The sequence below is a fragment of the Coptis chinensis genome, chromosome 2 (genome assembly GCF_015680905.1).
Source record: "Coptis chinensis isolate HL-2020 chromosome 2, ASM1568090v1, whole genome shotgun sequence".
NCBI lineage: Eukaryota > Viridiplantae > Streptophyta > Magnoliopsida > Ranunculales > Ranunculaceae > Coptis > Coptis chinensis.
This window is the reverse complement of record NC_141457.1, coordinates 36,600,182-36,626,916: the sequence shown is the minus strand read 5'-3', so window position 1 is coordinate 36,626,916 and position 26,735 is coordinate 36,600,182. Positions and strand designations below refer to the sequence as shown.

Genomic DNA, 26,735 nt, shown 5'->3' with positions numbered 1-26,735 from the left:
GAGGGGCACAACAGATTACAACTATTTATGGTCCTACGAGTGCCAAACTATGAAGGATTAATGTAGAAAGCAATTGTGTGGTATACCATAGAGGATGATTAGACTACGCATATGGTGTTTAATATTTTAAAAATAATGTACACTTGAATGAGTTTTTGGTCGGAGTGTGTTAGAGAGTTTATGACTACTGTTGAGATCATTTATTAGTTATGTACATGTGTTGCTCTGTATGTGAAAGAGAAATATGTAGTTGAATATGACGAATATTTGACATATTTTTGTGTTTCTGTTGATATGTTCAATGGCAGTTCATTTTTGTGTTTCTAATAATATGTTCAATGACAATTTTCCAAGGGAACCAATGTGTAAATCCAAAGGGTACAGTTTCAAGATTGTAAGATAGTATTGTACGTAGTAGTCAGTCATGGTAGTATCCTTCGAACAAAGTGAGGGCAACTAAAGCAATGTAGCCCGGCCAGATGCCCCAGATAAGATGTTACAAAGCTCTCTTGACTACTAAAATTTTGAACCATTTCTATGAAATCACTTAATATGTTAGTAGTGGAAATAGTGCATTCAATAAAGCCTTTGTCATATATCCAATGAAGGAAACTTTTCAGTATCTCATGTGATCTGTATTGTTTCATTCATGACTGAGTGCCATACCAAACCTTTTAACCTTGGCTATTTAACTAAAACATAGAATGGGCTACCCTTATTTACACATAAACAAACATCAATAATCTCTCCTCCCAACCCCTACATATATCTCATAGAGCTTACCGTTTGCAACATTGATCATGGACTTCCACTTGATTCAAAAGTTAATTGGTACTCTCTCTCATCTCCTTATACGTACAACCTTAAAATCCCTCAAACCATCAGAAAATATTAGTTTGACAAGTATAATTTCATATTTAAAATGGTGTGTTATCATACATCTTTTCAATATGATCTTCACTTTCCGTAAGTAAAAATTACTTAAATATCTCATAAACTATGCATAGTTATGAATATTTTTCATAACAATTTAATATAACGCACCTGATTGTAGAGAGTTTATGTATGAGCTTAGTATGTGGTTCGTATAATAGATGATTGAAATTTCTAAACTAAAATTTGGGAATTCAAATCATTCGATATCAATGACGGTTTCTTTTACGACAGTTTTTAAATATTAAAACAAAAATGGTAAAATATGGGACACATTGAATATTTCAAAAAAAAAATCGTTTTGATCAAAACTTGAATCATTCAAATATTTTGGAGTTCAAATTTTTGACACATAATAATTTTAAAAAATAAATTAAAAAAAAATAATATGAAAACGGTCCCCGTTAATATTGGACACATTAAATATTTATATAAATTTGTGTTTTCATCAAAATTTAAATCATTACAATATTCTATAGTTAAAACTTTTTAGTATATAATAATTTAAAAATTAAATTTATAAAATATTAAAAAAAATCAAATCAATTATATGAAAACGGTCCCCGTTCGTTGAACGGGCTCAAAAACTAGTATAGTATTGACTTAAATGGATTTTTTTTCTTTGGCTCTTGATATTCCATATATAGTCGTGTCCAATTCTAGACTTCTAGCCATCATTCCATACGCACTATCCCCACTTGCTGAGTAAGACAAATCTTCACTTCTCTTTATGGCTATATATAACAAGAGTCCATGAAGCCTTAGAAAATTAGTTTTCCTCCAATTATTGTCTGCAATATGGTGTTGCAAAAAACCATTATATTCGTGCTTATGGTCCTATTTAGTTGGAATATTTATGGCTTGAGTTTGCACTGCCACGAGAATGAAAGACAAGCACTTCTTGATTTCAGGCAAGGGGTGATAGCTGATCCGTTCAATAGGTTGTCATCTTGGGTAGGCCAAGACTGTTGTAAATGGCAAGGAGTGGGATGCAACAATAAAACTGGGAATGTAGTCAAGCTTGATCTCCGAAACCCATTCCCATCCTCTGATTACCTTAAAGTGATTGAGGTAAATTCTTCACTTCTTGAGTTGGAACATTTGAATTACTTGGACTTGAGTCAGAATGATTTTACAGGAATCAAAATCCCAAAGTTTTTTGGATCTTTTCAAAAATTAAAATATTTGAACCTCTCTTTTGCAATGTTTGGAGGAACTGTTCCACATGATCTTGGAAATTTGTCAATGTTACAGCATCTTGACCTCAGTGGTCTAAATCTTTCTAGTATGTCATCCGGTTCACTTTCTAGTTCTCTTCCATCTTTATCCGGTCTAGTCTTATCAAATTGTGGATTAGATGAGTTTCCTTTGTTTCTTTCTCATGCGAATCTTTCATTATCTCTTGTGAACCTTGACCTTAGCAATAATAGCCTTAAAGGTTCAATTCCACAAGCTCTTCTAAACATGACTTCCCTTGAGCACCTTGACTTTAGCAATAATAACCTTAAAGGTTCAATTCCACACGCTATTCTGAACATGACTTCCCTAGAGTACCTTAACCTCTCATTTAACGAATTAAGTTCTGATGTCCCAATTATAAATGAGCTAAAAAAACTATACCATCTTGAAACATTAGACTTGTTCTCTAACAGTTTTCAAGGAAAAGTTGGAGATTTTGAAAACTCTTTGTCCCCATCCATCGGATATAGTCTAAAAACTCTAAAGTTGGGGGCTAATAATTTCAGTGGTCATTTTGCCTAATTGGTTGTACCCCTAAAGAATCTAGAAATCCTTGATCTTTCTGCGAATCATTTTGATGGTCCAATTCCTGAATCTGTTGGGGCATTACCAAGGTTGAAGGAATTAGATCTCAGCGACAATTTGTTGGACAGGTGTTATATCTGAGGTGCACTGAGCCAAACTCTCGAAATTAAAATTGTCGTTGAAAAGCAATAACTTTCTCTCTTTGAAAATAAGGTCTAACTGGATACCTCCCTTTCAACTCGATTTTATTTTTATGAGTCATTGTGAAGTAGGACCTCAATTTCCGGAGTGGCTCCAAACACAGACAACACTCATGGTACTGCATATGCATAATTCAAACATTTCAGATTCATTATCAAATTGCTATGGAAACCTTTCCTCCCTAGAAACTTTAGATCTCTCTTACAACCAGATATATGGAAAGGTGCCTCCTTTACCTCGCTATGTAACTATTTTGGACCTTTCAAACAACAGAATCTCAGGACCTATTCCGAAAACTATTGGCCATATGATCCCTTTTGTTGAGTTTCTCAATCTATCCAATAATTCCTTGAATGGAAGCATCCCCGGCTCATTGTGTAAAATGCAAAACCTGGTTGTTCTAGATTTAGCATTCAACACTCTATCAGGAACTATTCCAAGTTCAATTGGTCAGCTCCAGAAGAAGCTAGAAACATTGCACTTGAACAACAACAAATTTCACGGAGAGTTTCCTTCAGCCTTGCGAAACCACACCAGGTTGGGCATTCTTGACCTTGGCGCGAATGCACTTTCAGGGGAGATTCCTTGGTGGATTGGAAAAGACCTAGTTGCTCTGCAAATTCTAAGTTTAAGATCAAACAGGTTCAATGGTACTATTCCTCCAAAAGTGTGTGATATGGGGAACCTACACATATTGGATGTCTCATGTAATAATCTATCTGGGACCATACCTACTTGCTTTCGCAATTTGAGTGGTATGCTGCTTTTCAACGGTAGTATTTCCTTCGGTCAGTATACACAGAAAATTATGCAAGTGATCAAAGGAATATATCGTGAGTATCGTATAAGATCTGAAGTCGAACTTCCCTTTAACTTAGATCTCCCCTCGCAATAATTTTGTCGGCCAAATTCCAGAAGAACTCACGCTCCTTACAGGATTGACTGATTTGAATCTATCAAGAAATCATTTGACAGGAAAGATGCCAGAGAATATTGGTCAGTTGAAAAGGTTGGAATCACTTGATTTCTCGTCAAATCATCTTTCAGGTTCAATTCCACCAAGTATTTCGGCAATATCAACTCTAGGCACCCTTAACTTGTCATTCAACAACTTGTCAGGACCAATACCAACGGGGAGCCAGCTCCAAACCTTTGAAAATTCTTCTTACATAGGGAATTCAGAACTTTGCGGATTTCCACTTCAAAGGAAATGCTTTCATGACGAACAATCTCATAATGATCGCAAAGGACAACCAGAAGGAGATCATCTGAAGATAAATTGGTTTTATATTGGGATTGTATCAGGATTCGCGGTGGGAAATTGGGGTGTTTGTGCTGTCTTGCTATTCAAAAAGACTTGGAGATGTGCTTATTTTCGATTTTGTGATGACATCTATGACTGTCTATTTGTGTTTGTAGCTGTAAGGGTGGTTCGGCTAAAGATTAAACTCAAGTGCAGTGAAGTTCAAGATTGAAGTCGACACGTACATATCACTTGGTTTGTTGTCAAAGGATCCCCTACTGTTTTCTTTGTTTAATGTGATATTCTAATAATGTATTGTGTTTTAAGTTTTCAGCTCATGTTATACTTTTGTTGTTGTGGTTCTAAACTTCTAATGAGAATTCCCTTTCACTTAGTCCATAATGTCCATGTAAGTCTCCATTCTGTAATTTTATCACCAAACTAGTAGAGGGAGGGGTGTTTAGGCAGTCCCTTGCTAGCTATTAAGCATGATGTGGATATGCATGTATGTAGATTGACGAGCAACTTCTACGACCAAGTGTTAGGTTCAACACCCAAGCCTTAAGAAAAAATGTGGTACTATTATATATTAGGGATTTTGAGCAGGACGAGTGAAAGTATATAGGGGTTGTCTTAATTTTTCAGGATTTGTCTTAATCTAGAACCAAATTTAGCCAGTGTTAATTTGGCCTGTGCTATACTGTTTTTATGTAAGGCTTTGCACCCATGTTAAAGTCCATATGTTCCATTACATCAACAACCAAAACTTAGACCAATTTGACTTTTGAGGAATGTGCCAAAACGTTTTCTTTTCAAATGGGTATTCAAACTCATGCTCGTTTAATCCAACTTGGTATGTATACTGATGTTTACTTGTCAAGCAAGCTTCTTTACTTCTACTGTTGTAATGGGTATCTTGGTTCAACTCGTTTGATATTTAATACAACCCCAATTAGTTGTCTTCCTCAGTTTTTTTGGAATACTGTGATTCGAGCTTAAGTCGGCAATTCGAAGTTTATTGGTGGAGTTGAATTGTTTTTGTAAATGTGGGGTTTGAGTTTTATGCCTAATGAATTTAATTACCCTTTTGTTTTCAAGTTTTGTTCTGTTCTTGGGCTTGTTGAGCCTGGTAGAATGATTCGTGGTGTGATGATTGTTAATGGATATTGTGAAGTTGTGTTTGTAGGGAGTGCTTTGTTCAGATGTTTATGTGAAATGTGGGTGTTTTGGTGAATCTATTAAATTGTTTGAGAGAATTCCTCAAAGAAATGAGGTTATTTGGAATTCAATGGTTTCTGGGTATGCTCAGAATGGGTATTGGATAAAAGCATTGGAAGCGTTATGGGGAAGTCTGGAATTGAAGGTAAAGTTAGTAGTTGGAATTCGATTATGTCTGGTTGTGTCCGGAATGGTGATGGGGTTTTGGCATTTGAGACTCTAAGAAAGATGTTAGTTTTGGGATCATGTTTGAATCCCGATTTGGCCACTTTTATTACACTCTTGTCTGTGATATATTGATACCTACAGATGCTTCGTTCATTCGATTGAAGGAGATCCATGGGTTTGCTATAAAGCAGAAAGGGATAATAGATGTGGATTCTATAGATGATGACAAACTGAGGGCTTCTATTGTTGCTGGGTATGCTTTTCATCGTTGTATGAGTTACGCATGTCGGCTTTTTGAGGAGATTTCCTTAAAGACTTCTCAATTGTTGATCTCAATGATATCTGGGTTCATAGAATGTAAGCAAACTAATGAAGCTTTACGTGTTTTCCGGGATATGATAATGCAGAATGGAGGGGAATTTAAAGCTGTATCTAAGGTTCCTTTGACTTTGCTGCTCCCAGAGTGCAGTGCGTCATCTTTGACAGGTTTGGAGATCCATGGTCATGCGTATAGAGTTGAATTTGAATCCGCTACTTCGGATGCATTCACCATGCATTATTCCAGTAGATGCACAATGTGTACGGTGGCGTTTTTGGTCATTTGCACCAGTAACCATATGGAAGTCCTTCAAAATTCCTCTTGATCGATGCAAGGAAAATTCACTGGAACAAAGAAAAAGGGGACATGGACCAGAAAAGAGAGATCCAAGTATCCAACTAACATTTCTTTTTTTGAAAATGAGGACATAGTGCAACTTTAGTGGAGTACCCTGAAGTTCCATCCTTGTTAACGTAACAAACGTCTGAGTAATATTTCAAGTGCGCCAACATCTATATAACAGGGTAGAGATTTTAGTTAAGGATTTGAAAGTGTTTTCATTTTCTTATGATGAGCTGTTTAAGGAAATAACTAAAGTTGTTGACTATAGAGAATTTCTGGTATTGAATAAAATTTATAAAAGTATATGTAATTTCACTCTCACCCATTTTGTTATTGGTAGGTACATGGAAATTTTTTTGACTTGTAGAGAGAATGAGCAGTTATCTAAGTATGGAGACACAAAATATGCTAGGAGTATAATGCTTGCTGAGCTGAAAAAGTTGATTGAGGCTAATCCTCTTTTTCGTGATAAGCTACAGTTTCCTACTCTTAAGACTTCAAGACTGAGAACACTAATTAATCAAAGGTGATGTATATGGAAATATTTCTGTGTTATTTGTTATTTGCACACGACTGTTGGTTTTAATGTTTATATTTTCTGTGTCTTTAATTTCAGCTTAAATTGGGAACATCAGCTTTGTAAGAATCTGAGGTCTAACCCTGACATCAAGACTCTTTCGTGGATCATTCATGTGGGCCACCAAATGGTGCTCGAGCTCCATCCCCTGTTACTAATCCATTGATGGCCATGCCAAAACCTTCAGGAGGTTTCCCACCTCTAACGCACATGGGGTAAGGAAATTAGTTTGTTAAATACGTTGATGAGGAATCAATAAATTGATTTTCGTTTTGGTTTTCATTTCTTCAGCCCTTTCGGCCTGCACCTGCTCCTCTCCCAGCGTCGCTTGCTGGATGGATGGCTAATCCCTCTACTGTTCCACATCCTGCTGTTTCTTGGGGACCCCTTTGGCTTAGGTGCTCCCAACAATGCAGGTTCGTACGATATGCCTCATTGAGCTGAAATTTGAGCTTCTTTACTTCTATTGTTGTAATGGGTATCTTGGTTCAGCTTGTTTGATATTTAATACAACCCCAATTAGTTGTCTTACTCCGTTTTTTTGGAATACTGTGATTTGAGCTTATGTCAATAATTCGAGGTTTATTGATGGAGTTGAATTGTTTTTGGAAATGTGGGTTTGAGTTTTTTGCCTAATGAATTTAGTTACCCTTTTGTTTTCAAGTTTTGTTCTGTTGTTGGGCTTGTTGAGCCTGGTAGAATGATTCGTGGTGTGATGATTGTTAATGGATATTGTGAAGTTGTGTTTGCAGGGAGTGCTTTGTTAGATGTTTATGTGAAATGTGGGTGTTTTGGTGAATCTGTTAAATTGTTTGAGAGAATTCCTCAAAGAAATGAGGTTATTTGGAATTCAATGGTTTCTGGGTATGCTCAGAATGGGTATTGGATAAAAGCATTGGAAGCGTTATGGGGAAGTCTGGAATTGAAGGTAAAGTTAGTAGTTGGAATTTGATTATGTCTGGTTGTGTCCGGAATGGTGATGGGAATTTGAGACTCTAAGAAGGATGTTAGTTTCGGGATCGCGTTTGAATCCCGATTCAGCCACTTTTATTACACTCTTGTCTGTGATATACTGATACCTACAGATGCTTCATGAATTTGGTTGAAAGAGATCCATGGGTTTGCTATAAAGCAGAAAGGGATAATAGATGTGGATTCTATAGATGATGACAAACTGAGGGCTTCTATTGTTGCTGGGTATGCTTTTCATCGTTGTATGAGTTACGCATGTCGGCTTTTTGAGGAGATCTCCTTAAAGATTTCTCAATTGTTGATCTCAATGATATCTGGGTTCATAGAATGTAAGCAAACTAATGAAGCTTTATGTGTTTTCTGGGATATGATAATGCAGAATGGAGGGGAATTTAAAGTTGTATCGAAGGTTCCTTTGACTCTGCTGCTCCCAGAGTGCAGTGTGTCATCTTTGACAGGTTTGGAGATCCATGGTCATGCGTATAGAGTGGGATTTGAATCTGCTACTTCAGATGCATTCATCATGCATTATTCTAGTAGGTGCACAGTGTGTCTGGTGGTGTTTTTGGTCATTCGCACCAGTAACCATATGGAAGTCCTTCAAAATTCCTCTTGATCGATGCAAGGAAAATTCACTGGAACAAAGAAAAAGGGGACATGGACCAGAAAAGAGAGATCCAAGTATCCAACTAACATTTCTTTTTTTGAAAATGAGGACATAGTGCAACTTTAGTGGAGTACCCTGAAGTTCCATCCTTGTTAACGTAACAAACGTCTGAGTAATATTTCAAGTGCGCCAACATCTATATAACAGGGTAGAGATTTTAGTTAAGGATTTGAAAGTGTTTTCATTTTCTTATGATGAGCTGTTTAAGGAAATAACTAAAGTTGTTGACTTTAGAGAATTTCAGGTATTGAATAAAATTTATAAAAGTATATGTAATTTCACTATCACTCATTTTGTTATTGGCAGTTACATGGAAATTTTTTTGACTTGTAGAGAGAATGAGCAGTTATCTAAGTTTGGAGACACAAAATATGCTAGGAGTATAATGCTTGCTGAGCTGAAAAAGTTGATTGAGGCTAATCCTCTTTTTCGTGATAAGCTCCAGTTTCCTACTCTTAAGACTTCAAGAGTAAGGACACTAATTAATCAAAGGTGATGTATATGAAAATATTTCTGTTTTATTTGTTTTTTGCACACGACTGTTGGTTTTAATGTTTATATTTTCTGTGTCTTTAATTTCAGCTTAAATTGGCAACATAAGCTTTGTAAGAATCCGAGGTCTAACCCTGACATCAAGACTCTTTTCGTGGATCATTCATGTGGCCATCAAATGGCACTCGAGCTCCATCCCCTGTTACTAATCCATTGATGGCCATGCCAAAACCTTTAGGAGGTTTCCCACCTCTGTCTGCACACAGGGTAAGGAAATTAGTTTGTTAAATACGTTGATGAGGAATCAATAAATTGATTTTCGTTTTGAATTTTCATTTCTTTAGCCATTTCAGCCTGCACCTGCTCCCCTCCCGGCATCGCTTGCTGGATGGATGGCTAATCCCTCTACTGTTCCACATCCCGCTGTTTCTTGGGGACCCCTTTGGCTTAGGTGCTCCCAACAATGCAGGTTCATATGATATGCCTCATTGAGTTGAAATTATTGTCTATCCTTTTGAAAAACTTTAGCACTTTCTTCTTGAAATGTAAAGTTCTTTAATGCTCTCCTTAGAGGATATTGTGGACCTCGGTCCTTCTTTAGTAATACTTCTTGCAGTGGTTGATCCAGATCTCCTGGTCTTAAAAATTGAAGGAGTGTACTAAACAACAAATAAATTGACAATTGCTCTACCACTATGTGGTTTCTTTGTTTAGGACGTTGTTTCCTAATTTATTTGTTTTCCTTGTTGCATATTTGATATTTCAGGAGAGGAAAGATATCTTTCATTGTATAAAACTTATTCTTATCCTTATGATGGATTTTAGAGGGAATATGATGCATGAGCATGGAATAAATAATTAATCAGTAGTTTCTATTTTATTTGGTTTCCTAATTCAATTAGGAATAGGAATTAGATGGTTTCCTATTTGGTTTCCAATTAGATTTAGCGGTTGTTTTCTTATATAAAGGCATCTAGGCCTTCATTGTTAGGTTAGTTGTTTATAAATATTATTTCTTTCTTCATGTTTGAAGGTTTAAACCCTAGATTTAGGTGTTTTGTCCATTAATCATAATTGATGTTCATCCATTGTTGAAGCTTCCGCCAACAAGATACATCAAATTGGTATCAGAGCCATTAATGTGATGGATTATCAAAGAAGAGGTAGAAGAGAGTCACCAACGCCGCGAAGTCCCCACGGATCGAAGTACCGTACCAATCCTCATACTTGGAGAGATTGTGATTTCGATTGCAGCCGCCGCGCGAGATTTCCTCCTTCAAGAAGGTATGAACCTCCCTCTAGATTTCGTTCCCCAACTCCCAATTGCCGCCGCCAAAATTTTGAGCCGCGGAGATCGTATTTTCGTAATGAATCCTATGATTACGATGAAGAGGAGTCTTTTATTGATTCCGATGAAGATGAATATTCTGATGAGGGATATTCTCACCAAAGTAAGTATGCTGATCCCGAGACATACTACCCATCCCAACAACATCTCATTAACGAGTTGTTATCCTGTTTTGATCCCCAACCGCCGGTGACAAATGAAATCCCCCACAAGAAGCATCGTGATGCACATAGAAGCCATGGCAGTGTTACACGTTACCATGACCAACACCACCCTATTCTTGGAGATTATCGACGACAAAGTCGAGAAATCCACAACCACCTTCGTGAGCATCAACAAAGACGTCTTGCAAACCAGATTCATGAAGAATCTGTTCATCCAGTTTGGGTAACCAATGCCCCAGTACCCCAACATGTTACTGTTCATATCAAGGAACGTCAACATGGTATTGCAATAGAGCATATTAAACCAGAAAAACAGCGCAAAGAAGAGCCGCAAAAGAAGACAATTTCAATTGGTAACAATGTCCCAGCTACTGCTTCATCAATTGGTCTCTTGTATTTCTTCTCTTCCAAAATCTGGTTTTTACAGCACACCAGCTACCAGTCTTATTGTTTTAGAATTGGAGAACACCCATGCTAAAAAAGTGACAATTTCAGACTATGTTACTGCTGTAGGGGAGGTGGAAACCCTGGCCATTGATCCACCAGCGCCAATTCAAGTCAAAACCACTTTAGAAAAGAGAGATGCAGGGTACAAAAAGAGAGATACATGTGCTGCGCGAATTGGTGATGAACAAACAGAACACCAAAATCAAAAGCAGGAAACACAAACTTTTGAGAAGACAAAAGGAGATGACACCAAGCCTACCCCTCTTCTTCGTATACCTTCTATAACTCCATTAGTAACAACGACAGAGAAAGAGAAGGCATATATTTTAGCAGTTTGGGTTTTTGGTAGTGCGACAAAGAACCTTGTTTTGTTGCTTGTTAGTGTTGAGCAATCAAGGTTGTTTACTACTTGTGTGTTTCAATTTCAGTTGCAACATGGCTGCTTCGATTCTTGGGCGCGTGAAAATCTAACCCAACTTCTGCAAGTTCATGGTAAAGGAAGAAGACAACTTTTTCACATTCTAAGTGTTCGTGCTAAATCGGACTTCCCACTGTGGACTTTTAACCAGCATGTCCAAGGGCATCTACACACAAATTATTTTGGACTGGGCTATAAGGATTGTCAATTATTTGATTTAGCACAGGGAAGACTTTCTGATTTTCGTTTTTCAGTACCACATGGGTCACTATTAGGCAGTGGTTCAATACATTCTGGTCTGTCCAATTTGCTTCCTCCAGTTGGTGGATTAGTATTAATGTCACCCATAATAATTATCGGTCATGTGAAGCGCGCACAAAGTGATTATATCGATCCCTTCCTTTGCAACTTTGAAAAAGATTTTACTCAGCACAACATTGCTTTTCAGCGCATAGTTAGTGAGCTGCGGCTCCCAATTTCTTCTCGAAGGATGTTTCAGAATGGAGTATTATTAGCATTGTGGTTCATGATTTCTTTTGTGAGCCATTATTTGGGCAAAATTCGAGGTCGAATTCCTTTGAACCGTGGGAGGGTGATGATAAAGTATAAGAGTTTTGCGGAATATTCACAAGTCTACTTGCAACGCGGGGGAGTATGATGCATGAGCATGGAATAAATAATTAATCAGTAGTTTCTATTTTATTTGGTTTCCTAATTCAATTAGGAATAGGAATTACGTGGTTTCCTATTTAGTTTCCAATTAGATTTAGTAGTTGTTTTCTTATATAAAGGCATCTAGGCCTTCATTGTTAGGTTGGTTGTTTATAAATATTATTTCTTTCTTCATGTTTGAAGGTTTAAACCCTAGATTTAGGTGTTTTGCCCATTAATCATAATTGATGTTCATCCATTGCTGAAGCTTCCGCCAACAAGATACATCAGAATAAGTTTTTGATATTGCTTGTTCTCAGTTTTCATTATTTAATCGGACCTTTATTACTCTTGTTCTTTGTTTAGACAGCTTGTCTGTTTTATGTAAGTTCCATCTGCAATGGCTACACCATTCCCCTGGTTTTGATTTATCTTTGCAGCAGATGTTAAAGCGTCCTAGAACTCCTACCAACAACCCATCTATGGATTACCACACAGCAGATTCTAAACTTCTTATGAAAAGAACAAGGCCTTTGGGTATATCAGACGAGGTATTATGTAATCCTGTTTGCCGTTCTATTGCTTCATTTCTCTCTTCTCGGTTACTCTAGATTAAAGCACTTTTATTGAAACTTGTGTTTTCAAACTTGAAACATTCTTTTGGTCAAAGACTAACAACTCATTAACTTGCTGCGTTGTCTCATTATTATCTTGCAGGCCAGTAATCTGCCTGTTGCCTATGACATACACTGGCCAAAGCATGCACAGAGCTTATTCTCTTCCGATGAACTTCCGAAGAATGTTGTTACAAGTCTAAATCAGGGATCTGTTGTTAGGAGCATGGATTTCCATCCAGTGCAATAGACCCTTCTTCTTGGTTAGTATTCCTGGCCATGAAGTAAATGTTCTACTTTCTCAAAAAATGATTTCCTTTGTGAAAAAGTTGATATGTACCTAAGACACCTTTATATGAACATTTCATTTTCAGTGGAAACAAATGTTGGCGATATTGTGGTGTGGGAGTTGGGTAGCAGGGAGAGGCTTGCTTATAGGAACTTCAAAGTTTGAGACATTGGAACATGCTTGGTGCCCCTGCAGGTAAAACTTTCTGCAGCAAGTAAGCTTTAGAAATAGTCACTTTCTACATTGCCATTGGAAGAATAACTTCTTTTTTTCCCCCTTAATAACAACTATTGAAACAGACGGCTCTAGTCAAGGACACTGCGATATCTGTTAATCGTGTGGCATAGAGTCCTGATGGTGCTCTCTTTGGTATGTTTTTTTTTATAGTCCTTTAAACAGATATTAATGTACATGTTAAAAATTCTAGACTGCAATGTTAGGCGATATTCTTGAAGGTGAGAACAGACCAGATGCTGCCGCTACTTATTTTAATTTGCTCATCTGTTTCAGGTGTATCATATAACAAGCACATCGTGCATGTATATTCGTACCACAGCAGTGATGATATACGACACCACCTAGAGGCTTGAAAGTCAATTTATACTTGTATTTGTTGTCTTCATTTGGTTCATGTGACAGTTATTCCTGTGGAGAAAGAACCGGTACTGATTAGAATGTAGGAATGTAGTCTGACTAGGGCCTGAGGAAGTGAAGTAATGCACCTAATTAAAATCAGCCAAATATCCTTTCTCCAAGTGTTCACCAAGCAAAAGTAAAAACCCTAGTGTTTGTAAGAACTTAAGTTGAAGCCACAAGGGAGCTTGTCACAGACTAGTTTGATTCTTTTTCTTAAAAAATATTTCTAGACTATACAAAATTGTAAGGGCCTCCATGTCAGAATGCTCATATGGATAATTGTTAGGCTAACCTCTGAAGGTAATTTATATCCACTATCGACCCAACAAGAACCAAACTGCGCCGAACTGATGCTATTCTATGTCGTTCATTGACTTCATTCTTTACATTGTTTGCTGGTCATCAAGGACAACAACAACCAGTCTCTTGTTAAAGGCATGTGTTTGGGTGTCAAATTATGTCTAGGCACACAAATTTCTGATTGGAGAAGAACTTCGTCTCTTGTTCTGTATGTCCCTAGTATGTGAAGTTACTTTTATGTGTTTTTCTCCACCCACATTTAAAGTTGATGAGTTTATTTTTCCTTTGAATATATTAATCTTGTGCAGATTGATGCTCATATTGGTTCTGTCAATGATCTTGTTTTCTCTCACCCAAACAAACAATTGTGCATAGTGAGTTGTGGAGATGACAAGGCTATCAAGGTATGTTTGGTCATACCGTTTTCTTTTTATGTGGTGTAGAAGTATAAGACCTCAGTCATTAAAGATAAACTTGTGCAGGTATGGGATGCAGTCACAGGTGACAGGTGCCAAGCAATACATGAATATTATGTTTGAAGGTCATGAAGCACCTGTGCTTTCTGTATGGCCTCACTACAAGGAAAACATCGAGGTATTTTGTAGTCTAGAATAGCTTCATGAATATTATGTTACTTGTACCTTGTTCTTTTTGGTTTTTTATATAACACACACACACACACCTGGTTTGCGTCCTCACACTCCAATTTGCTTTTTTTTTTCCCCGTTTTCTTCCTTGGTCAGTTTATCTTTTCGACTGCTATGGATGGGAAGATTAAAGCTTGGTTGTATGATAATTTGGGATCAAGAGTTGACTACGATGCACCAGGTCCTACAGTGCCGATGGGACAAGGTTGGAAAATTTTATCTTTCTTTCAACCTTCTTTTATTCAATTTTTTTTTTGTTTTTTTTCAACATTCTATTTTGCCTTTCAACTGTTGACCAGATTGATTTCTTGAGTTGTATGTACCTTTAACTGAAATGTTCTCTGCATCTATGGAAAATTGTAGGCTTTTTTCATGTGGAACTAGTAAAGATGAAGATTCTTATCTTGTGAAATGGAATGAGAGTGAGGAGCTGCCATGCGAACTTATCAGGGTTTTCGTGAGCAATCCATTGGGGTTGTGCAGTTTGATACAACTAAGAACCATTTTTTGGCTGTTGGTGATGAGTTTGTTATTAAGATTTGGGATATGGACAATCCTGACCTTATGATGACCATTGAAGCAGATGGTGGATTGCCAGTGAGTGTTGTTTAATAATTATCTGTCTGTGTACCTGTCTTACTGTGTAAGTATGTATATGTATTCTACACTTCTGTTTACACCCCTTCATTTGAATCTGTGAGGAGATGAGCGCAAATATCTCGTTCCAAGTTTCTTACCGTACCAGCTACGTATGGAGGATTGCGCCAATTTGGGTGTCCCCATTAGGATTGATTGGACGTTTGAATTGGATATTTTGATGTGACCTTATGAAAAAGAGAGCATCGTAATAGCCTGCCCTATGGTGCTATATGCATATAAAAAAACCTGGGCGGTGTGCAGTATATGCTTGTACCTAAGTATATGCATGTAAATATGAATGTATGCTGCCTTGTGTTTTTGTTGGGATTGTTTTGGAATACCCCGAGTAATGAGTATTGACATTGTGCAAGACTGGCCTACCTTTTTAATATGGCTGATAGGTGCCTGGGCAAGAACAGAATGTTTTTTTATGAGTGTTTCACAAGCTCAGTTATGAATTCGCAAGTTCGCGCTGATGTTTCCCCATGAGATTTTAGCTAGTTCGATTATCCACGTTTGCAGATTTTCTACTCTAATTTATATCCTAATCTCATTTTTCTTTTTTCTTTGGTTGAACTTTTGTAATTTCCATTACTGAAATATTGGAATGATTGAATATCACAGTAATATGGGAAAGAACAAAAAATGTGGTTTAGTAAAAGTAATCTCCTTTTTTTGGTAACGTAACATTACAACATTATGAGAAAACAAATGTACTCATATCCATATCCATAAACTCTGACAATATACCATGAGAGGAGTCAGACGGTCTTCCTACACTTGCTTACCATTTGTCTTGAAGATGTCGTTCCACATGTAAGTACCATTATTCTCTAAAATGCATGCAAGCCTCTCCTCGTATTCGATTTAATTAGGAAGAGATGATGTTGGCTGTTTCAATAAATGATAATGGGATCAAGATATTAGCAAATACAGATGGGCTTCGACTTCTGCATTCATTTGAAGCTCCTAGATCTGCTTCAGAGAATGTTGTAAAGGTAGTTTCATATTGAACTTTAGTATCTCATGATGTAGACCTGATTGCTTAGTTTTAAAAATGGCTTATGATGCAGGCATCAGCAAAAGGCACACTGGGAGGTGCTAATGTCAACTCTGGAACAAGTCTTGCAGTTGCAGATCGAGGTGCCCCAGTGACCTCCATTATTGGACTGGTACACAATTGCTATCTTTATCTTGTATATGTGAATGATGTTTCTTATTGTTATATTATTCAGCATCTAGGTCGTCTAGTGTAGAGTGCACTGTGTGGTTGCTGTGTCACTGTGTGTACTTCATATGCTGGTATTTGACTGAGGTGATTACACAATTTTAATCTTTCCAAAAATATTGTAGAATGGAGACGACTGAAGTTTGGCAGATGTGAAACACAGAATTGTAGACGAGTCGATGGAGAAATCTAAGATTTGGAAGCTTTATGAAATCAATGAACCGTCTCAATGTTGCTCCCTGAAGCTACCTGATAATTTATTACCAACAAGGGTACGTGTCAACCCCACTACAATCCATCTCTTTCATGCAATATTGCACTTCTGCATTTCTGTAACATTTTACGTGGGACGGGATTATTTGTTGTTCGATGTTGATATAATGTGTTAAACTTTGATAGTGGTGTTCGATTCAGCTTAACTATTTATTTCGTGTGGAAAACTGGAAAAGTGTCCAGGTGCCAGGTTACTTATTTGTTAATTCTTATTATAATAGTTTAAAAATAAATAAAATAAACGTTAATAAAAATGTGCCTGTGGAGAATGTTTGCCTTATGCCTTGAAAAGCACATCGTTAACAAGGGAAAATAATTCTTATTTCGCCGCAACAAAATTTTCCTAGGGGGGTTGGAGATTGGGATTCTAAAGAAGTTGGTAAGTGTTAAGTTACAAAATTAGTTGTTTTGTCGAAAAAATTAGATGCCTATTTTTCTCAATCAAATATTATTTACCTAGAATATATAAATGTTCATTAGGAAAATAATAAATTTTACAGATACCAAAGGAAATGGTAGTTCTGAGATAAAGATGAACTAAAGTGCATAAGAGAAGTTAAAGGACTGATTTTGTCCATGAGAAATTGAAAACAGTTTGTAACATGTATGTAATTCTTCATTTGGATGGTTTCTAGTATGTAGAACCTAGATACTAAATCGTTTTTCCATCTTAAATTTGTTTTGCACCTATTCGACGTTGTATGCCCCTGCCAAAAGAAAAGGAAAAGAATGTTCCTAGGAAATACATGGCAGCTATTTCTATCATTTAAGCTTAAAGAAAAATTGATACCACTTAATCTGATGTGATCTTATGACGCCTTTGGTCCTTGTATTGATGACTAAATAACTAGATAAGATTTACCATGCATGTAAGTGAAAAACCTTTATGAGGACTAGGGACTGGATTTTTAGTATTGTACAAAACTTTGCAGAACAGTTTTGTGGTTTTAAAATAGGAGGAGAAGCTATAGGGATGTTCAGGAGGGTGGTAAGAAAAATAAATTAAAATCTACTAATGATGGATTGATACCGATCAGAAAAGAAATTACAGTGATACTTGATAGATATTAGTGTAATGTTCTAATTGTCATGATTTCTGGTGATCGTTTCAGGCTTCTAGATTCATTTATACAAATTCTGGGCTTCTATCTTAGCATTAGCATCTAATGCTGTGCACAAGCTCTGGAAATGGCAGAGGAACGAACGGAACCCTACAGGGAGGTATTGACCCTTTTATGGTAGAACTTCATTGGACCCAGATAGTCTCGTTTTCTGAAATCTTGACCTTACCAAGTCCCTTTTTCTCTTTTTAGGCATCTTCTATTGCGCCACCTCAGTTATGGCAACCTTCCAGCGGAATATTGATGACGAATGAGATAAGTGAGGCAAATCCTAAAGACGCAGTTCCTTGTTTTGTACTTTCAAAGATGCCTCCGGAGGAAAATATCACTTTTTAATATGATGATGGTACTTTCTTTTGCCTCCTTCCCCCCCCCCCCCCCTCTCTCTCCTGGTATTACTTGCTTTCTTAGCATAGACGATAACAACATTCATGCCCCCACCTCCAGCAGCAACGTTTCTTGCCTTCCATCCACAGGACAATAATATATTGCTATAGGCATGGATGATTCCTCAATTCAAATCTAAAATGTCAGAGTTGACGAGGTCTATATTCTTCTGTGCTGAAGTTGAATAAGTCTCAGTTATCTTATTAAAAGCAAGGAACTAAACTTAATTTTTTTCTGATGTTATGCAACTGTACAGGTTAAAAGCAAACTCAAAGGCCATCAGAAGAGAGTAACAAGTCTTGCCTTTTCCAATGTTCTGAATGTTCTTGTATCATCAGGAGCTGATGCTCATGTAGCCTTACATGTCGAACAGAAACAAGTTTAAAATTATATAGTTTTATGCTGTTAATAATACAGAAATAGCTACAGTGCAAGAGTTCAAGTGTTCAAGTGTAACCAGTGCAAGAGTTCAAGTGTAAGTGTGTAACCATTCAGAAATGTCAATCCTAACACCCTTACCAGTTAACATATACATATGTGTGTCTATTAGTAACAATTTTTTCTATAAATTTCTCTTCAGTTAACAATTGTGGAGCTGTGTGAAAACAGGAGTAGCTTTTTTTTCCTTATTTTTTTGTTCAATGCCCAAAAATATCCCAGTTATGCGTTTGGAGCACCGATGGATGGGAGAAACGGGCAAAGTAAATTCTTGCAGATTCCAAGTGGGAGAGTTCCAGCCTCTCTTGCAGGACACGAGTGCAATTTCACCAAGATCAGATACACTTCTTGATTGTGCACGAAACGCAGATAACCATATATGAGGAGGCAACAAAGTTAGAATGCCTTAAACAGGTGTGTACATTATGGCCCCCAACTTTATTTTATACTTTGTTACACAAAAGTACTCTATTAGTATAACAGTTGCTCATCAATAACATAGATTAATTGCAAACAAGCCAAGGATGAGATCAAGTCTCCGCGATGGTTGGGATTCACTACAGAGTGCAGACCTCCTTACCTTAAAATTCTTATTTAGAGAGTTTTGAATCTCTCTTGCTCATTGACATGATCAGTAACCCTTACGCCTTTCGAAACATTGTTGTATGTTTGCAGGCCAGATTTGTTTTCTCTCACTTTTTTTAAGTAGGCCTTCGAATGTTTGGTGATATTGTTATCATCTTAATGTTTGGTGATATTGTTATTAAATCTTGGGTTTTTCAACAGTGGGTACCACAAGAATCAAGTGATCCTATTACACATGCTACGTATTCCTTTGATAGCCAGTCTATATATGCAAGCTTTGGGGATGGCAGTGTTGGTGTTCCCTCAGATTAAGGTGTCGTATTCATCCCACCGCATACATACCCTCAAATGATTCTTGGGGACCACAAATAAAAGGAATAACAGGTACAGAGATGGCTAATGATGTTGAATATGTGAAATTTGATCGAAAGATCGATAACGATGATGAGGTTAATGAGGGTGTTGAAGTTTGTGCATTTGATAATAGGGGGATGGGTAGTAGTTCTATTCCGACCAAGAAATCTGAGTACACGTGAGTTTTTAATCATTTTTTATGTAATTTGAATTGCAAAATTTTGTTGTAGTGAATGTTTTCCCAGTTTGAGGTATGGTGTTTTTTGGTGTTGTATGGTTTGCAGTACAACAATCATGGCAAAAGATACAATAGCTTTAATGGATCATTTGGGTTGGAGTAAAGCTCATGTGTTTGGGCATTCCATGGGTGAGTTCCTAAACCTCTTTTGTTTACTTGTTTTTGTCAACCAATTCGAGCTGTTTGAATAAATGGAGTGAGTTTCTTCTTCTGTAGTTGGCCTAAATATATAGTTTGTATGAATTTACTGTCGTAGCTAACAAGTACTATTAGAAACATACGAGTGAACCGGTGATTAAGTTGATTATTTTGATGCCTAGTTGTTCAGTTTACTAAGCATGTTCTTGTACCAACAGGGAAAATGATAGCTTGTAAGTTAGCAGCTATGGTACCTGATAGGATACTATCATTGGCTTTACTTAATGTAACAGGCGGTGGTTTTGAATGTTTTCCAAAGGTATGCTACGCTGAAAAATATTTGTATGTTATATTGTGTTCCGTAGTTGTGGATTCAAACAATGCTATGAATGTGTAAGTACCAATTTGATAGAAGTTTGTAGCACTAGAAAGTATTTGATCTTAGGTGCTAGAGTTCTATTCTTTTGTTTGAAAGTTTTCTTCTTTTAGCTTATAAATTATAACTTATAGTAGATGTTGGTATTGATGATTCGTCAACTTGAATACACGTCTGAACTCTTAAGAGTGGAGGCTATTTTGGTAGTTAGCACAAAATTTCCTTTTCCCACAGATTATGAATGAGAAACGTCAAAGCTATGGCTCACTAGGCCAACCTGTTATCGTATTGTAGTGATATGTCAGATCCTAGTGTTAAGAGTCTAACAGGAAACTCGGTTTGAAACTCATACTTTCTATTGATATTAAAATCCCAGTGAACAAGAAGAAAAAAAAGATGAAAGAAGCAAAATGCTGATATGATTTCAAGAGAAGGGTTTGGAACTCATACTTTTCAATGCTTTCCAGCTCCAGATTTTATCTTAACTGGAGGATTTCAGAAGCATGTTAACTTCTTTGTGATTGTGAATACACAGTATTTGCTTTAACAGGGTCCGCTATTGTATTGGAGATTGGAATTATTGATAAACCATTCATACCTCATATACTATTCACTGAATATGGCTTTTCGGCATTAGATAAGATAAGTATTACAGTAGCTGATACAACCTAAAGGAATAAAATGTACTATGAAATCTCTGCCATATACTTGCATCAAATTTTTGGTAGCTAAGATCAACCTTTCTTCTAGAGTAAGTGATAATAAAGAAGGCAGAGAGATGACGAGTGTTGTTGCAGCCAATGCTGTCAAGGGTGAGGTGAGGCGCTAGGTTTCCCAACTTCTTCCTTGGACAACAACCTGCTATTTTCACTAAAACTTCCTGACTTTGGCACCTTGGTTGCCACAGTGCCTTGCCTTGGTGTCTTGGTGACCTTGAAGAGCAACTTCTGTATATAGATAGCTATGAAAATTCTTCAGCAGTCGATAAAACTTATGATTCTTAATATTCTGATTGATGCATTTGTTACCTTTTCCAACATCAACCTATATCTGGTATGATCGTCAATGTCTTGAAACTTCAGGAGGTTTAATTTGACTTGGACATTACTCCTTATTTGAAGAAGAAAAACTTTCTTAAGAAACAATAATGTATCCATAAACCTCAATGATATGAATCAGTCAGAGATCGATTTGCAGATTGACCGAAAAATGATATCCATTGCACTGCGTTTCTTGAAAGCAAAAACTCCTGAGCAACGGGCAGCTGTTGACTTGGATACACACTACACAAAGGTCAGATGGCACTATATTTCTGTGTATAACATGGTTTCGCTGATACATCAATTTGAACAGTTTATTGACATTTGTTTCATTTGTAGGAGTACCTTGACGAATATGTTGGACCCCACATAAGAAGAATGATTTTATATTAAGTAAGGAACAAGAATTACTCGAGACAAGGGAATATTACATCTAAGCATATGAATGCCTTATTTTGTAAATAAATATAGTGCCTAGAGATAGTAAATGCCGTAGCAGCGTTACAATTATGTGCTTAATAACTATGTGTAATGAATCTTTAGCTTAATTGGAAAAAGCACTTGAGAATTGAACCATGTCTCCAATGTATCTCAAGAGATGGTGGTTCAAGTCCACCAAGATCCTTCAATGAATCTCAAAACTAGAGGAAATCAAATACAAACCTCAAATAACGAGAAATAAAGACCTGATATCATCAAGGGTTTCAAAATTCTTTTCCTTCAGTTTTTCCTTGTATTTTCAGGTATCAGTAGTCTGTTACAGAATAGAGAAAAGAAGGCAACATAAAAAGAAATCCATGCTGCCACTAAATCAGCTCAATTATGAAACCCAAGTTATGTCAGTGGCAAATGATCTCCCACCTCCACTTCTCTTTTTGTCGACTATTTGTTCTGTAATAAGCGACTGCCTTCACCTCATAATCACCCTCCAGTCTTCCTTATATTTCAAAGAATCAACACTTCGCTTCACTTCACTTCACTTCCCATCATAGACGACGAAAAAAAAATTAAAGGGGCATCAACAGAAACAGCAAAATGGTGAAATGCAGGTTTATCTTCCATAGTAACTACGCAAGTTAAGTATATCTATATTAAGAGATTTTTGTTCTGTTGACACTCAAAACCTCATATTGCCAACAACTAAATGAAATATTGCCATAAGCCATGTTCTATAATGAAATAAGCACAGAGTAATTCTTAAGAAATTACAACTAACTATTTTATTTTTCTATCCAACACCTAAAACTAATCTGGATAAACATATTGTAGGTTCTGCATATTGGTCAGAACCGATCCGGCCCACCTGTCCAATTTTCCTTTCATAATAGTTTCCCACACTGTTGCTTCTGGCCATCTAACAGACTGCTAATCTCGCCAAACCGGAGGTAGAGGAGCAATATCCTTTAGCATAACTGACAATGTCCTTTGTTTATGTGGAAAATGGCGATTATCCGGAACATTTCTTCTGAACCTGTTCTCAACGGAAAGTACGTGACACCTAATTGTCGTGGTGCTATGGTGACAAAAACAGAATTAGAAGCACTTGCAGCTAAGGAACCCATGTCCGGGAGATCAAGCCATTCTTTCTCATTCATTGTAGAAGACTTTGTACACTCTAAGTTTCTTTTGTGGTTTTCAAACCCGTCATTACCGTACAGCTCTGTATAGTAATCTGCATACTGCATCAACTCTTCCAACATAAGACCACTTACCGCCATGCTAAATCATTTGTATATCCTAGCAGTGTAGCTATGGATCTATAACCACAATGCCTATCCGGGGTTACCTCAACCAAATCTTTAATCATATCGCAGATCAAATTATTAAAGTCACGTAAAATATTTTTCCACTTATGCTTGATTTCTTCATCTTTTAGAAGTATCTCTGACCTAGTATTTTTTTTTTTCTGCTTCTCTTCATGTTCTCTTTGGCCTTGTTAATGAGTTCTTGAAAGCTAAACGAGTCAAGGTCAGACGATCCACTCACTTCAGGATGAACATCTTCATTTAAATCAGGTAGTCCGCATATGTTGGTTAAAGAATTGGGACATGCAGCTGCTTCACCAATGTTAGAATGAACACTTTGGTTGTTGCTTGTGCCGTGAGCAATATTTGTATCACCTTGTTCTTCAAAAAAGAAATGAGTATGAGACAAGTTAAAATGTTACGCAAAAGTGAAATAAGACCAAGCCAACCGAAAAAACAAACAAACCGAGATATACAATATTACTACAGAACTCTTAAACTAACCTACATACTAAAAAACAACAAATAATCGATGCCCATTACCAACAAATAACCTACTTACCTAAAAACAGTTTAATATGCAATCGTACACAAGTATATATACATATATGACAAACATTTCTTGTTTCTGTTTCTCTTTTTTGAAGTCCCCTGTGTTGTACTTGTGCGCTTCTTTTTAGTTTGCTCCTGTACAACCTGCTCAACATCTTACTAAAATTAATTTAACAAGCTCGACATAATTTAACAAACTTAAATCAAGAACCAAAAATGCTTCCACCCAAGTCCAGCCTATAATTTTTTTTTTTTTTTTTTTTTTTTTTTGGATTTACCTTCCTATCCCAGTCGACAAGTTTTTCTTGAACCTTTGCTATCCACAAGTCAACGATGCCCGGGTATGCTAGATTGTGGTAACATGATATAACTGGTGGCAAGGGAGCATTATCACTAAGTCTAAGCGACACATAATGTATGCCGTTATTTAAATGAGCAACTGAGATAATGAGACTATACTCCAAGTCTAGTGGAGTTCTCAAAGGAAGGTAAGTTAACGACTGCTTTGGCGCTAGGGTGACAAACACACAATTATAAGCACAAGCAGTTAACCAACCCATGTCAGGAAGTTCAAACCACTCAGTTGGGTTCATCATCATCGACTTTGTACATTGTAAATTTCGAATTAAGTGTTCGAAAATGATGAATCCAGACCATTCAATGTACTCTTCTGCATATTCCATCAACTCGACCAACAACCTCTTCCTCACGGTAAACCATCTAGTCTCGTCACCATAGTTCAATAATCTTGCTATGGACCTGTATCCACAGTGTCCATCCCCAAGGACATCCTCACATGAAACAATAAAGTTGTTAAGCAATGGATTCAAATCTTCTAGCAAAGATGTTTGAGTTGGCTTCTTAGGTGGTCTGCCTCTTTTTTTAGGTACTTTTTCAATTGCTTGCGTTTCTCCTTGGTTCTTACGTGGTCTGCCTCTCTTCTTCATAACTTGTTCACTTACTTTTTTCTCCTCTTGCGTTTGTGCATACTCAAAAGCAGATGGTTCTCTTCTTGTGTCATCCTGATCTTGAGTTGATACTTTCACATGTTTCTTTGAAATTGATGGTCTACCTTTGACATTGAGTGTTTCTTGAGGCTCTTGCATGTGTGTAGTCTTTGGATCAGCAAGCTCTAAACATTTCTTCGTCAACATTAGTTTTTGGTGTTCTTGTAAGCAGTTGAACTTCTTCTTAATTCCTTCCACCTCAGGTGAAATGTCCAGCGACTCTCTTGGAAGTTCCATTGGCTCAAAATCAAGTTGCCTCCAACGACGATCTATGGACCCAAGGGGTTACATCACCAAGTTTTACCATATGTACCAACTCATGAGCACATGGAAGACTACAAGTACGCCTCAAAACACACCCACATTCTTTTTCATAAATGCCCACTTTGTTTTAACGTACAAGTTCTTTCGACAACATATCAATCGCCTCCCTAGAGATAAATCCTCTAATCTCATTGTATGCATTGTCTCGACTATAATGACGCATAATGTTGTGGCTAATATTAAATGAAGCTTGTATACCATTGAGCTGATTTTCAAGGAGGTTATCAATTACATCCCAATTTTGGTACAAATTACCGCGTGAACTCCTCAAATTTCTCTTCAAAGATGAATGTTGGGATTCTACTCTATTGCTGGTGTGAGTGCCGAAGTGCATCACTAAATCAACCCAAGCCGCCACAAACTATTCCTTGTACTTGTTCAACAACTCTTCGACGTACTGTACCACACGTGTCATATATATGTGCATATTCATTTCTAAACACAACCAAATTTTCATTATAGACATCTTCAGTAGGTGAACTGAATAAATCACAAACCATTTCGTAGAACTTCTTAAACTCATTGTTTTCTTCAAAAGATTTTTTACAGTTAGTAATCACATTAGTCTGAATGTGCCAACGACAAAGGAGGTGTTTAGCCATGGAAAATACACGCGCCACAGCATTCATCAATGTCAAGTCTCTGTTAGTCATAATGACTTTAACACTAGATGCCTTGCCTTCCAAAACACTATATAACATTTCCAAAGCCCAAACAAAGTTATCTTCCTTCTCTGAATCTAAATATGCAAAAGCAATAGCAAACGTCTTCATTGTAGACGTAAACCCAACAATTTCTAGCAATGGCAGATTGTGAAGATTAGTCCTGTAGGTACAATCAATAATCAACACTTCCGGAAAACACTTGGCCAACTTAATTGATCTCGAATAAGCAAAAAAAAGATCCTTGCATTCTCCTGTAATCAGGTTCTCTCTATAAGACTCATAGTAATCGCGATCGTCCAACATCTTTAATAATTGTTGCATTTGTGATCTCCCTTGCAATTTGTAAGACGATGTTTTGCTCGAAAATTGTAGATGGTACTTAGGGTTGACAAATTTTCTATGCCGTCTTTCCTTTCCAAAGCATTCAAAATTTCTCTTGGTTTAACGCCAACCTCAGACATCTTGATCACAATCATTTCTTCATCTCGTGTTAGCCTTCCCACAAAAGAATGGCCTGTAAGATTTTCAGCAAGACGGTGATTATGAGTTCCGCAAACTATTACCACTTCCCATCCCCCTTGATTACGCTGATAACCCTTCAACTTAAATGAACACTTGCACTTTTTCGTTCCTGTCTGTCGAGGGAGTTTCATGGATAGCTTGTATCGATCTGTCTTCTTTGGTTTTTGAGGTTTAAAAACACCACCTCTCTCACAAGTTAAAAGCACCCTAGGTCTTCGGCCACTTTCAACACTATCCAACTTTGCAATGATAACCACAAAACCAATTTCTCTCCCTACCTCTCTGCACCAATCAACAAGGTCTTTTCGATTTTCAAATACCTGTAATCATTTTGTTATAGATTGTATTATATCACCATTTAGAAAAACGATATACTAAATTTATAAAAGTGTTTTCAAGTTCTTACTGTTGCAGTTGTAAATGCATCGGTCGTATCTGGACAAACAAAATTAGAGTTTTCTGTCGGGCTTTCTTGTTCTTCATTTTCTGACTCATAATTCAGTTGAAGCAAAGACAATGCATTTGGAGATGCACTACTAATAGGATGAGGCTGTTCAAAGTAAAATTTTATCAAAAAAAAATGGTTTGGGTTTCTTATACTCAGTATATACCCAAAAAAAAATAGCATTTTGTTTAATATTGCAAACAAACTCACATTTTTGTTTGGTGTTTGTATCTGTTCATTATAGTAAT

The 26,735-nt window shown here is 36.9% G+C and overlaps 2 protein-coding genes, 1 long non-coding RNA gene and 1 pseudogene across 4 annotated transcripts; 3 read left to right on the top strand and 1 right to left on the bottom strand.

Annotated features, from left to right (window-relative positions):
• The first annotated feature begins 1,684 nt into the window (after positions 1 to 1,684).
• LOC147515917 (uncharacterized) lies at positions 1,685 to 4,535 on the top strand. The gene is made up of 3 exons (XM_086593100.1): positions 1,685 to 2,688; positions 3,110 to 3,712; positions 3,777 to 4,535. The coding sequence occupies exons 1-3, from the start codon at positions 1,732 to 1,734 to the stop codon at positions 4,371 to 4,373; spliced, it is 2,157 nt and encodes a 718-aa protein (XP_086449226.1). The 5' UTR covers positions 1,685 to 1,731; the 3' UTR covers positions 4,374 to 4,535.
• Positions 4,536 to 4,670: 135 nt separating this feature from the next.
• Positions 4,671 to 19,393, top strand: LOC147515916 (topless-related protein 4-like; annotated as a pseudogene). The gene is made up of 23 exons (XR_015213000.1): positions 4,671 to 6,370; positions 6,529 to 6,714; positions 6,805 to 6,980; positions 7,057 to 7,181; positions 8,738 to 8,896; positions 8,987 to 9,163; positions 9,241 to 9,365; positions 10,067 to 10,086; positions 12,377 to 12,475; positions 12,642 to 12,801; positions 12,913 to 13,022; positions 13,127 to 13,196; positions 13,338 to 13,411; positions 14,072 to 14,167; positions 14,246 to 14,357; positions 14,507 to 14,615; positions 14,774 to 15,011; positions 15,899 to 16,047; positions 16,123 to 16,221; positions 16,403 to 16,549; positions 17,663 to 17,771; positions 18,476 to 18,533; positions 19,283 to 19,393. The product of XR_015213000.1 is annotated as a topless-related protein 4-like (transcript).
• Positions 16,520 to 21,800, top strand: LOC147515914 (uncharacterized). The gene is made up of 10 exons (XM_086588631.1): positions 16,520 to 16,549; positions 17,663 to 17,771; positions 17,864 to 18,017; positions 18,148 to 18,215; positions 18,315 to 18,910; positions 19,283 to 19,613; positions 19,720 to 19,802; positions 20,030 to 20,130; positions 21,385 to 21,480; positions 21,567 to 21,800. Exons 6-10 carry the CDS (start codon positions 19,474 to 19,476, stop codon positions 21,618 to 21,620), a joined length of 474 nt encoding a protein of 157 aa, XP_086444757.1. The 5' UTR covers positions 16,520 to 16,549; positions 17,663 to 17,771; positions 17,864 to 18,017; positions 18,148 to 18,215; positions 18,315 to 18,910; positions 19,283 to 19,473; the 3' UTR covers positions 21,621 to 21,800.
• Positions 20,800 to 21,387, bottom strand: LOC147515915 (uncharacterized). The gene is made up of 2 exons (XR_015210826.1): positions 21,216 to 21,387; positions 20,800 to 21,134 (listed from the first exon to the last, which is right to left on the bottom strand). It is a non-coding gene; the product is annotated as an uncharacterized LOC147515915 (long non-coding RNA).
• Positions 21,801 to 26,735: the final 4,935 nt, after the last annotated feature.

Excerpts from the sequence above, each read along its gene's own strand:
- LOC147515914 (XM_086588631.1), top strand. The coding sequence starts at position 19,474 with ATGGCTAATGATGTTGAATATGTGAAATTTGATCGAAAGATCGATAAC. Across the intron at positions 19,614-19,719 it reads ACCAAGAAATCTGAGTACAC|TACAACAATCATGGCAAAAG; the intron begins GTGAGTTTTTAA and ends TATGGTTTGCAG. Across the intron at positions 20,131-21,384 it reads GTTTTGAATGTTTTCCAAAG|ATTGACCGAAAAATGATATC; the intron begins GTATGCTACGCT and ends ATCGATTTGCAG.
- LOC147515917 (XM_086593100.1), top strand. The coding sequence starts at position 1,732 with ATGGTGTTGCAAAAAACCATTATATTCGTGCTTATGGTCCTATTTAGT. Across the intron at positions 2,689-3,109 it reads ATAATTTCAGTGGTCATTTT|ATATATGGAAAGGTGCCTCC; the intron begins GCCTAATTGGTT and ends TCTTACAACCAG. Across the intron at positions 3,713-3,776 it reads ATACACAGAAAATTATGCAA|ATCTCCCCTCGCAATAATTT; the intron begins GTGATCAAAGGA and ends CCTTTAACTTAG.